This window comes from Grampus griseus, assembly GCF_964374135.1.
Source record: "Grampus griseus genome assembly, chromosome: 2".
Taxonomy (NCBI): Eukaryota; Metazoa; Chordata; class Mammalia; order Artiodactyla; family Delphinidae; genus Grampus; species Grampus griseus.
This window is the reverse complement of record NC_139018.1, coordinates 108962167-108975034: the sequence shown is the minus strand read 5'-3', so window position 1 is coordinate 108975034 and position 12868 is coordinate 108962167. Positions and strand designations below refer to the sequence as shown.

Here is a 12868-nt window from a genome sequence, read left to right as displayed (position 1 = left end):
GAGTTGGACTCCAGGGCAAGGAAGCAGATGACACAGGGAATCCAAGAAGCTTGTCTCTGACATCCAGCGTCTTCTCTGGAGTGTTAGTCTGAGTTCTCCCAGAAGCAGATGCCGAGAGCAAGAGATTTACTAGGGACACAGCTATGAGGGAAAATGGGGAAGGGGCTGAGGAGGCTAGGGGAGCATGAGACTGCAATGCAGGTCTGACCTGTGTGAAGGAAAGAGAGAAGGAAGGAAGGTTGATTGGAAAGTTTTAGACTGAAGCACAGTTCTAAGAAAGTTTGGCGAGATGGGGAGTCTTTAAGCCAAACTTGTCCATCAGAGGAGTCCCAGATTTGCCAAGAATGTGTCGACCTTAATATCCCTGCTGTGCTCTAGCTGAGAGCAGCCCAGGGGAAGTGTGACCTCTGAGAAAATGTAGTGATGGATTTCAGACACAGTAGGTAGGGCCGTCAGTCAGTTACACTCCCCACAGAAGCTCTGAGAAGAAAATGGTCACCACACCCAAGATCATGGATGCATATTGGCTGTTGGATCAGACCTCTGCCAGCCAGAGTTTGCCTGACTCTCTAGAGGTCATGCCAGGCAGCCCCTGCCTCCAGCCAAATGGTTCTTTTGCTGGGCTCGCCAGAGAGGAGATGGAGATGATCTTGCTCGCACTTAAAGAGCCCTAGCAATGCATGGATGGAGGGTATTCTCTCCAATATAGACATTGCCATAGAGGGGAGGACACATCTACCCCAAGGTTCCATTTTAACTCAACAAATGTTCATTGAGTACCTACAATATGCAGAGTAACTGGGTCTCACTGCAGCCCTCTTGTGCCTGCCCACACACTGGGCATCTGCCTTGGGTGCAGAGTGGGTGAAGCGCTGGACCTCCGAGTCCATAAGGGAAGAGGCTGCCTCCTGCTTTGGTCTCTGTGTATTTGTATTATAAAGAGCACTTGTTTGGGAGTCAGGAGACCTGGGTCTAATCCTGCTTTTGCTACTTCCTTGCTATGTAACTTTAGACAAATTATATAACAACTCTGAGCCTCAGTTTCTTGGGGCTAATAAGAAACATGTAATAAGACCATGTAATCTTGGCATCGTCTGGCAAACAAATAATACATTAAGAAATTTAACCTCAGAACTTCCCTGGTAGTCCAGTTGTTAAGAATCTGCCTTCCAATGCAGGGGATGGGGGCTCGATCCCTGGTTGGGGAGCTAAGATCCCACATGCTGTGGGGCAACTGAGCCCGCGTGCCACAACTACAGAGCCCACACGCTCTGGAGCCCACGCACCACAACTAGAGAGAAGGCCACGCCGCAACAAAAGATCCCACGTGCCATAACAGAAGATCCCACGTGCCGCAACTATAAATAAATAAATAAATAAATAAACAACTCACAACTGGGGGAAAATACTTGCCAAAAAAAAAAGGAAAGAAATTTAACTTCAGAGGCCCTTCGATCCTGCAGCCCTGGGCAGACCAGACGTGGGGTGGGCAGAGGGTGGAATATGGCCGCATTCCTGACCAGACTGTCCTCTCATCCTTCTCTCATCTGCTCAGCTGCCACCCAGTAACTGGAGCTTGCACCTGCCAGCCGGGGTGGTCTGGCCACCACTGCAATGAATCCTGCCCTGCTGGCTACTATGGCGCTGGCTGCCTGCTGCCTTGCACCTGTCAGAACGGCGCCAACTGCCACAGCGTCACTGGGAGCTGCACCTGTGCCCCAGGCTTCATGGTAAGATGGGAGGGGACTCCCGTGGCCTCTCCGCCCACCCCCACCCCTACACAGGAAAGGAGGGGCCAGCTCCTCCCACTTCCAGGTGGAATCAGGGAGTGTGGCCCTGTGCCCATGGATGCAGAACGAGGGTGTCTCCACGTGCCACTCAGAGATAGAGTCCATGACCAGAGAGCTGCCAAGGCTGTTCTTAAAGGCCAATCCTATTGGGGTTTGTAACTGTAAAAGTAATGGAAGGAAGGTGTCTTTCCGTTGTCCCCTCACCCTGAAACACCAGTTGTCTTCTTTGGTGTTTGGACAAAGAAGACAACTGGTTTGGATATTGCATCCATATCCTACGCACACAGTATTTTTCCATCATGATAACCACAGAGCACGTAATAAGCCCAGAGTTTTGTATTTTGCTTTCTTTTTTCCCATATTTGCTGCTTGGGCTTCTTAATTATCATTTTAAATGGCTGCATGACACTGCAGGAGCTGATGGCCCCCCTGCTGACTCAGCCATTCCCTTACTGCTGAATACTGATTTGTTTCCAGTGTTCACAACAAATGTTGCAATGAGCATCTTCCTACAAACGCCATTTCCCCTCCTACTGAGTTATTTCCTTAGGGTGACTTCCCAGGGTCGGTGGGCATAATGTATTTATGGCTCCTGACGGATGTGACCCTATTACTTTCCTCAAGGGTTATATAAAGCTACGCCTCCACCAGCCATGTATGAATGTACCTATTTCAAACCAACTCTGCTAACATTCTTTTCTTTTTTTAATTTTTGCTAATTATATAGGTAGAAAATGGCTCCTCAGTATTGCTCTAATTTGCATTTCTCTGATTACTAGGGAGAGTAAACCTTTCCCCCGCGTGTTTGTTTACTATTTGTATTTCCTCATGAATTATGCTGGTCTTTATGAGGTTTGATTCCGGGGAAAACTTGACATTGGAAGTGGAATCCTGTTCAATGGCGGGGCATGCCCAGTGGGTCTGAGGACCCAAACATTCAGGGGACCCCCGTGGCCAGATTTTTTATGGTGCTGTAAGAAGTGGTTTGTGTAGTACAAAGAGTGGCCTTTGCAACCAGCCCAGGGTCACATCCTGGCTGTCCTACTCACCAACTGTGTGACCTTGGACCAGTGAGTTAACCTTTCTCAGGATCAGTTTCCTCACCTGTGGAATGGAACCCCTGCCTTGCAAGGTTGCTGTCAGGTGTAGAGATGGGCTATACTGTATGGAGTACCTTGCCTCAGTGCTTCTCAGACTTTAGTGAACTCAGAAACCACCAGCAGACCTTGATAAAGTACAGGTTCTGATCCGGTAGATCTGAGGAGGTGCCTACGGTTCTGCATTTCTTTTTCTTTTTCTTCAAATATTTATTTTTTATTTATTTGTTTATTTATTTATTTTGGCTGTGCCGGGTCTTAGTTGCAGCACACGGGCTCTTCGTTGCAGCATGCGGACTTCTTAGTTGCGGCATGCGAACTCTGTGGCACGCGAACTCCTAGTTGCGGCATGCACGCGGGATCTAGTTCCCTGACCAGGGATTGAACCTGGGCCCCTTGCATTGGGAGCGTGGAGTCTTACCCACTGGACCACTGGGGAAGTCCCGGTTCTGTGCTTCTAATCAAGCTCCCAGGTGATGCCAGCGCTACTGGTCAGTGGATGGTGCTCAACTTGGGCTGCCCATTGGAATCACCTGGGGAGCTCTACAAACACTGATGCCCCTGCCCTCTCCTGGAGATGCTGATATATTTGGTCTGAGTGTGGTCTGGTTGTGGCCAGTGTGCTGCCAAGGTGGCGATCCACTGGAAGGAAGCCCTTGTCATGATGTAAGAGTACAGGTTTGCCTGGTGACAGTGTCTTTTGTGGGCAGGTTGCCCCGGGTCTATACAACAAAACTCTGTTCAGCTCCTTCTTCCCCCTCCCCAATGCAGATAAAACTGGGTGAAGGTGACTCCAGTGGCATCTTCAAAAGAGAAAAAGATCTGTCCCTCCTGCAAATTTCCTCTCTAATTTACCTTTATTGGTGTGAGCTTGGTCCATAACTTCCATAGAAAAATGGAGTGCCCGAGGTTTGGGGTTTGGGTAGGAGCGAATGGTTGTTTGGGATTAAAAGTCTCACCTAGTCAAGTGATCAGGTGACTGAAGCCAAAATGAAGTGACCACACAGGACTTCTCGGGGGACATCCAGACCCCAGTCCTAGCTTGGCTACCAGGGTAGTTCTGACTTAGGGCAAGTGGCTTCCGCTCTCAGGGTCCTAGTTTCCTCATCTGTAAATCGCGAGTGTGCAGGGGGAGATGAACTGACTGATTTCTAAGATGGTCTGCTATGCAGACTCTACGGACCAAGTCAGGAAACACACCCTTCTGGAGGAAATGAGAGAAAGTAGGAGCAAGTGGGTGTGTGTGTGTGTATTGGCCAGGGGAAGGGGGCATCACTGAGGTTGTTACAGTCTGATTGTATACATTGTCTATGGGCCTCCCTGTTCCCCCTTCTTCACCCCCAGCTGCCTGCCTCAAGCACTGCTCCTCAAAAGAAGGGGAAATCCAGGCCCTGGGTGGGTGAAGGTTGGGGATGGTCCTAGAGAGGCTAGTGTCTGTGGGCCCACTGCCCCCAGGCCATGGCTCCAGGAATCTGGAGGCCAGGCCCCTGCGTCTCTTCCTTCCATCTGGGATGCAAATGACTTCCTGCTCTTGAACTTTGGGGGACTTGGCACTTGTAGGAATCATCTTGAAGTGGAGTCCCACCTGCCTGGGGCTCAGGGCTAAATAAGACAGATTGTGAGCGAAGCGGCCCTGGTGAGACCCTGTGAATTCCTGTCCATCTCCTCCCACCAAGCCTCATTTTACCTGGAAAGTTTCTTTTGGGGTGCTGTCGGGTGTTGAGCAGTGGCTGCTTGAGGTGATTACAGAATAGTCAGTTGCTCTCATCCAGCGTGGCTCATTCCTGCACACACCAGGTTCCGAGGGGGAAACCAAACCATTGCCCTCGCGCCAGCTTCTGAATGAATGTAACTTCCTGCAGTTAGCCAGCTCTGGTCAGGGTGGGAGATCAGAGCCATTAGAAAGCAGACTTGGCTGAGACCCTCCCCCAAATGTCCTGCAGTCAGTGATAATTAGCATTGCCTTTATTTGTTAGGTGGTTTGTGAATTTATGCACCTGCCTTTTTCCTTGAAGGAGTTTTAGGGTGGGCAATTAATTTGAGACTAATTAAAAGAACCCTTTTCTGAGAGTTTGGAGACCTTGAGCCTCAGCTCAGTAACCTTGGACATGTCGCTTTACCTTGCTGGGCCTCAGTGTCCTCATCTGTAAGGTGAGAGCCACATCAGTCCTGTCTGCTACTGGATGTGAGTAGCCAACATGGTAATGGATGTGAGGCCTATGCCCAGCTGTCCTCTCCCATCAGAGCTCTTCCTGCCAAGGGCTCTTTAGGGAGGATGTTGGGATACATTTGTGAAAACAGGGTCTCTCAGAGTCTGAGGACTGAGAATGGCCTCAGCCTCAACATAACCATGAGGAGTACTGAACTACCCCTGGGAGCCCAGTGGCATGCCTGATCCAGCCAGGTGGTCCCCACCCCCCGAGGCCATAAGAATATGGGGCAGAAGCAAGCCCACCTGACACTCAGGGTGTTCTAACCCTCCCACTCTTTCTCCTTCCTTCCCAGGACACTGGATATTTTCTCTGCCAAGAACTTGGGGGAGCTGCTGAGGGTATGGAAAGGCTAATCAGATGCCCATCCAGCCTTCTAAGAGCTTGTGCCCAATAATAGTCATATTCACATTAGCAGCAAACACTTACTGAGTCCTTGCCACATGCTTCATCTCTGTTCCTCACAGGAGCCCTACAGAGGTGCCCTTTCACATGCCTCGGCCTGAGAATGAGGGGCTTGAAGTTCAAACAGGATAAGTGACTTGCCCATGATCACAAAGCCAGTAGTGGTGGGAGCCACCACAGCTCTCATCTATTAGATGATAGACTTTGACTGATGGGTCACCATGGAACCACACAAATCTGGGTTCAGATCGTGGCCTTCCAATCCCCACTGTCCCTACTGAAAAGTCACTTATCCTGCCTAAGTCTGAATTTCCTCATCTGTTAAGAGGAGACTCAGCCATGAGAGTGAGAAACTTCAAATGGAAAGTTCAGGGCCTGGAACACTAGATGCCCAGTAAAAGGGCAGTAATTGCTGGTGAAATGTGACAGTGTGGGAGAACTCTGCTTCCCTCAAGCCCGGCACTCCCTTCCCAGGAGAGTGCCAGGATGAGTTATGCCCGGGGATTCCCGATGCAATAAAGCCATAAACGTGCACGGTTGCTGTTTCAGGCAGATCCACCCAAGCACCTGTGGATCGCCCTCAGTGGTCAGTGTCAGGAGGCGCTGTGGGGAGGACATACCTGTCAGTGTTTGGGGAAATGAACATAGGGATGGAAGTGGGAAGAGAGTCTGGGCATTTTACATGTTAGCTTGGCAGCAGCAATGGAATCACTTCGGGTATGCAATGCGGGACTACATTGGGGCTGCTGAGTGCGAGAAAAGAGCCCTGGGCTGAAAGGCAAGAAACCAAGTTCCTAGCTCTGGTTCTTCTAACTCTTGGGGCTTCCATTTCTCATCTATAAGATGGGAATGAAATTCTCTGTCCAACAGAAACAATGGTGCGGGAGCCAAGCATTAAAATGGGAGTACTTAAAACTGGGCGTGGCATCGGTTCAGCACCTTGGACAGTTCCCACGAGCTTCTGCTGCAAGGTTGCTCTTGCCCTGTGAGAACCCAGGTTCCTTACCAGCCAGAGCACCAGGGTGAACAGGGGTAGGGGAAGGCAGAGTGAGGGTCACATGACAGGGGTCTCAAGCTGGCAGAGTCCTGCGAGTGTCCGAGTGAGGGATGATTCAGGAAGTGAGGGGAGGGTATTGTGGTTGAGGGGACTAAGTAGAGAGCTATCCATCCACTTGGAAGTTGGGGTCCCATCACCCCTCTCCAGGGCTTCTCATTACCCACCAAATAAAGCTCAAACCCCAGTCCTTTGTAACCTGCCCTTAAAACTAGTTAGTCCACCCTAACCTTATCCCCTGCTACCTGCCACAAACCTGTGCTGTAGCCACACATATCCGCTTTTCCCCAGACACAGCGTCTGCTTTGGGCCTCTGCCTGTGCTGTTTCTCAAGCTTTTCCCTCTTCCTAGAATGGCCCTCCCCACTGTCTTTATCTCAGTCTATGAAAATCCTTGTCAGCCTTTCAGGCTAAAGTCAAAGGCTGCCTCTTCCATGAAGTGTTCCCTGAATATTCCTCACTTTAGAATTAACCCTTTCATCTCCTCTGTTCCCACAGCACACGGCTCAGCGTCTGTCTCCCTCCAACCCTGCACCTCCTAGTGCCTTCCCCCACCACATGGCTACCATGTGAATATCTTGCTCAGGACACTTTGAAATGAATAAAAGTCTTGGGAAGAGCAATGAATGCCCTTAGCAGAAGTTTCCAGAACTGACCTTTATAGGAAGGAAACTCATGGCATTTCCGAAGGTCCTTGCCAGCAGGGCGGGAGCTTAAATCTACCCACTGGTTTCTCTGCATTTCAGATAAACAGGCAGCTGCAGTGGGACTAGAGCAGCTGTCCCCCAGCATCATCTCCAGGTTCTTTGGGCAAATGGTATGAGTTTCTACCTTACGCAATTCTATATAGTGGTGTTAGCCAGAGACTCTAGAGCCAGATTCCCCGCTTTCATGTACCAGCTTTGCTTCTTGTTAGTTGTGTGACCTCGGGCAGGATATAACCTTCCTGTGCCTCTGTTGTCTCATACGTGAAAGGGTAATAATAATAAAGTCCAGTGAATTATTGGGCTGATTAAATTAATTCATACATATAAAATAACTAGAATACCTGGTATATTAGTCATCGTTCAACAAGTGTTAGCTATTATTATCATTATTGTTGGGGATGCTGCCACTGCTATTGTCGCTGTTGTCATGTACCCAAGGGGTCCCCTACCTGAAGAGGCTGACTGGTCCAGGCCTGAGTCCCCTGTTTGGGGGTACAGGTGGAAATAGGGGCGAGGGGAAGAGAGCAGAGTTAGTTGAAACTTCCTCCTGGCTGGGAGCTGCAGGGTTCCCAAGGGCTCCAGGGTTCCCAAGAGCAGCCACAGAATGAAGAACAGACTTTCTCATCACAGCGGGGAGAAGGCCAGTTTCTCAGCCCCTCCACATTCCTCTGCTGGCCAGCTTTCCTTAATTAAGGCCTCACCTACGTGGCCAGCCTGATGAAGCCTCCTCCACTGCTCTAAAACTAATTGTTGCCGCCTTGGCACCTGGAGTGAACAGCCTGTGAGGTCACTGCCGGTGCTACAAAGACTTGATTTCCCAGACCTCCTCCCCACATTGACGCATTGAGCCCGCGTGGCCGGGAGATAGGGGGCCCTCCGGTTGTTCCTCAGCACAGATGCTCCCTTTCAGCTCCGGCTATAAGGGGGACGGGGAGTGTGGGAGGCGGTGGGGGGGGTGCCTGGTGTCCCCTCCCATGGGATTCGGGGCCTGTATTTCTCCCCGGATGACAGAATTTCTATTACCCTAAAGGGCTCATCTATTTATGCTGCAATTTTTTGCAGCCCTGTCTGACGTTATTGAACCTTGCATACTGGTGAGGGAAACGGGCACTCCATCACCCAAATGAACAAACTAGTGTACCCATTTTTCTCCCCTCTCTCCCTGCTGTCGGTGGGTCACAGGCAAGCCTCAGCTGCTCAGGCCAGTGAAGGCGGGAGGGGGATGAGAGTTACAAAAATCCATAGCAGTGGAGCAGTGACTGAATTTTCCTCCAAGGTTTCCTATGTCCTTTGAAGACGTCACCCTCCCCCAGCGCACACACACCCCCGCACCAGCTGGGCAAAGCGCATGTCTGCCTCTTGTGTGGCTCTTGAGCTGAAACTAGGGAGAGAGGGCAGCTGCGGGGCCAGAAGAGAATGTGTACTGAAAATTAGAGCCAGGTGACGTATATAATGTGTGTGCATTTCCTGTTCTAATTGTTTCGTTCTTCATCACACTGAGGTCAGACTGTTAGCCCCATGCCTAGAAAACCAGCTTCTCATCCCCTAACCACCCCACCATTGACTAGCTTCCTAATTAGTATAGTAAAAGATTTTCCTGGGTGCTGTGCTGGGGATGAGGAATTCACTCTCTAGCTGCCATGCCCGTGTGAGCAGGGGAGCACAGGTAGTGCAAAGTAGCAGAAATGATCCAAAAATATAAACACATACACACACATACATAGTCCGGTACTCAAATCCCAGCTCCGTCGTCTTCTGCTGAATGGCCTTGGCCCAGTTACTTATGCTTCTCAAGCCTTAGTTTTTCATCTATAAAACAGGAAATAATGGCGCTACATTCTAGTGTTATTCTTTGGATTGAATTAGATGAAATATGCACAGTGCTTAGGAAAAAGCCTGGCATGTACTGAATGTTCAATAACTGATTGTCAAGGTTCCTTGTGTTTACTGGAGGTAAAGGTCATGGACTTTGGGGTCAGACAGGCCTGGATTGGAATCCCAAGTCTTCCGCTCTGTAGCTGTGTGACCTTAGGCAACGTACTCAGCCTCTTTGAGCCTAAGTTTCCCATCTGTTAAATGGGTTAATAATGCTTGCCCTTCCTGGTCTGTGTGAGCACAAAATGAGAATTACCTTTTACAGTGGCAGACTCGGAAGAACACTCCGTGCTTCTCTGGTGCACCCTCTCATTTTGCAAGGAGGCAACCAAGGTCCAGACAGGGAAAGTGACTTAGGTCACACAGCAAATCATTGGCAGAACTGGGACGTGAAGCGAGTGACATAGCTCCCAGTCAGATTCTTTTTCCACCTTCACCTCCATCTCATGAGTTCGCTGTCCCCACAGCAGACACCTACTGATTTTTCCCAGGGCAGAGAGGGATAGGGGTGTCACCAGAGTGTTAAATCATGTTGGCAATTAATCCACAGAGCAAAATAGGGAAAATTGGTTTTATGTCACAAAGGCTGAGTCCAGCCTTCCCGCTCTGGGACTCCATGGTTTGTAGCTTTATTAGGGAAAATTGCTGACTCTTCGGTTCTAAAAAATAAATGGTCCCCCTGTCACACCACCCTCTCCCGGCCGTGCTCCTCACGTCTTTATCACTGCCCTCATCACTGGGGTCCGGAGCCGGGGCTTGGGTCTCAGGCCTGGTCCCTGCAGCTCTCTCCATACAGCAGAAGAAGCTCTTGGGGCAGGTCTGAGGTGTCCATGCTTTAAACACTCCCAGTTTTCCTTTTGTCCAAGTCTCTGGCGATGATGGTGTTTCTTCCCTTTTCAACTCCCAGTCCTGGCCGCCCCGCAGACTGTACAACGTGGGGTGGGGCCACGAGTCAGAGGAGCTTCCCTGAAAGGTCTGGAGGAAGTGGATGGCCGAGTGAGGGTGACAGTGGCCCACGTTCGGAGCACTGAGGAACCGTGGCGGGCCCTAGGCCAGGCTCTCTGTTTTTCATACGTTATTTTTACTTAATCCTCGCGGCAACCCTGTAAGTAGAGGCTGTGAGGATCCCCACTTTGCAGATGAGGAAACTGAGGCTCAGAGAGCTGAAGTAACTTTCCCTAATTGGTCCGTGGTCACCAGGAGCTGAGCCTATAGCTGTTTGAATCCAGAGCCTACCCTTTGAGCCACAAACAGAAGTTGTCTGGAGAGGAGAGGGCTGTGGATCTGTGGTAAGTAGCCAGCTTTGACACTCTCTCAGGCCTTTTCCCAGGAGAGGGGACAACGCTAGCTACCTTACTCCTCAGTTGGAACCTAGTGACTTCCCGCCCTTTGTCTTCAAGGGGAGGTGGCTGGGACCCTCAGTCTCCCTCCCTTACTGTGGCACAGCACTTTACAGTTTACCCAGCTAGCTGTCTCACACCTAAGCTTGTTAAGTCCTCACAGCTCTCCTGTGAGGAAAGCAGGGCGAGTATTGTTAGCTGTATCTCACAGATGAGGAAACTGCAGTTCAGAGCAGTTATAAGACCTGACCTACCAGGACCTCGAACTGGGCCTAGAACCCAGGGCTTATGGCTCCAAGACCAAGCTCGCCTCAGGACGGCCGTGCGGGGTAGTCAGTGCTGAGCAGAGGCCAGCCGGGAGTCAGACCCGGGCCCCAACCCTGGATCAGCCGTCTACTCACTGTTCGACTTTACCCACGTCCCTTCACCTCTCTGTGCCTAACTTCATCTTCCGCAAAATGGGGCACAAACCCTGCTCCCTGTATCCTCGGTCTGGGGTGAAGCTGAGATGAGACACGTTGCTGGGAAGGCTAGAAGCAGTGCCAGGTGTGTGCACCCGGAGGCGTGAGGGAGAGCAGTGGGGTCCAGGCCGCAGACTAACTCCCTCGCCAAGGCTGTGGGTCTGGACCAAAGGAAGAGCCCACTCCCCACCTGCTACCCCTGCCCTGAAGCCCCAAAGCCCCACCTAGCCTGGCCCTTCCCCAGCCATCTCCCCGCTTAGTCCTTAGCACCAGTAATTCCATCTGCAAGAGTGATTACGGACCCCAGGAGGGGAAGGGACTCCTGACAGAAGATGTCTGGAAAATGCAAAATGTTGCAGAAAAAGGTCATGAATAAATTACTTTAAGGTGAGGCTAATAGGAAGACTAACAATGGGGGTAAATGAAAAAAACAATCTCAAAAGTTCTCTCCAAAAACACTACGAAGTAATTGTTCTCCCCTCTCCTAAAAGTTCTGAGGAGTGTTCACTCCCTGAGACCGGCCCAGGGGAGCGGGGCCCAGGTGCTCCAGCCCTCAGCACAGGTGGCCCCAGTGAGCAGGGGTGTAGGGAATCCAAAGGAAAGAGTGAAAGCAGAGCAGGCTGGACCCGGCAGCCAGGTGGGCACTGGTGCTGAACTCAGCAGGCAAGAGGGAGTCACTGCAGTCCTGAGCAGGGCCGTGACGGAACGCTGCCTCACTTGACCTCCACACCCTGTGTGGGGAGACGGTGACATCACAGGTTAGGGACCCAGCATGCAGTAGGTGTGCAGCAGATGCTGGTTCCCATCACTCCCCATGGTTCAGTGGAGGCTGCTGGCAGAGGGGGAAGAGCATGAGGTTTGAGTCAGGAAACCTGAGTTTGAATCTCAGCTCTGCCGCTCGCCAGCGGGGTGACATGCTCGCCAGCAGGATCACCTCTTGAGCCGCACTGTGCTCACCTCGCACGTGGAGTTCCTCCTAGGATGGTATAAGGATGAAACAGGGTACACTACCAAACTGGCACAGAGTGGGTAAATCTTAAATTTCTTTTCTTCCATCTGCAGTGGGCTTGGGCTCAAATTCGGCCGCGGGAAATAATCAAATGCCTAAAGCATTTATAGCAATTCCTCTGGGCCAGACACTGTTCTAAGAACATTACATGTAATAATTTATTTAATCGTCACCCCTACCCTTGGAAGAAAGTACTATTATAATCCCCGTTTTTGGAGATAGGGAAACGGAGACACAGAGAGGTTAATAACTTGCACAGAGTTTGTGAATTCTACCCCAATAATGCTGAAAAGGAAGAAGTTGCCCAAGGTCCCATAAGTGTCAGAGCCAGGACCTGAACCCAGTAGTCAAGTTCCAGAGCCCACTGACCTGCCCCTTCTGTGGGCAAACCCAGAGTGAGCCTCGTGGCCCCCCACCAAAATGAAACCTTAAGCATGGCCAAAGGGGTGCTCCAACCGTGAGAGCTGAATTAGGAAGTGGTGTCAAACTATAGGGCAACCAGACATCTGTCTGGGAGCTGAGGGAAAGTGTCAGTTTCCCAGGTGGTGGTGTGGATAGAGCACCCAGTCATCACCATGACACCCATCTGTATCACGGTTAGATGTCGCCAGTGCCATTTTACACACAAGGACACAGTCATGTCAAGGTTACACAACTCTGAGCATCTCAGCCTTCCCCTCTCTCAAACCGGAGGCTGAGCCCCTCCCCAGGCAAATGCTGCCAGGACAAACCCCTCCTGCCCCATCTCCCTCTGAGGGCTTGCTCCCCTCTTTTCCCCCAGGCCTGCAACCCCAGACAGGCTTTGACCCAGGCCTTCAGCCACCTCATCCCTTCCTGCTGGGAGGTCTGAATTGAGCTGCCTTCAAACCTGCCCCCCGAGGCCTCAGGTTCTTTAATGGAGAGCACATCCCAGGCCCATAT

General features: G+C 51.0%; 1 protein-coding gene across 3 annotated transcripts in view; it reads left to right on the top strand.

The window, feature by feature from the left end:
- Window positions 1–12868, top strand: part of MEGF11 (multiple EGF like domains 11) — a gene marked incomplete at both ends in the record, with an annotated part of 235534 nt that overhangs the window by 174820 nt on the left and 47846 nt on the right. For all 3 annotated transcript variants that reach the window (XM_082649571.1, XM_082649570.1, XM_082649572.1), the window contains one exon: window positions 1556–1730. In XM_082649571.1, coding sequence (XP_082505697.1) covers window positions 1556–1730 — 175 coding nt within the window. The remainder of the gene's footprint in view (window positions 1–1555; window positions 1731–12868) is intronic.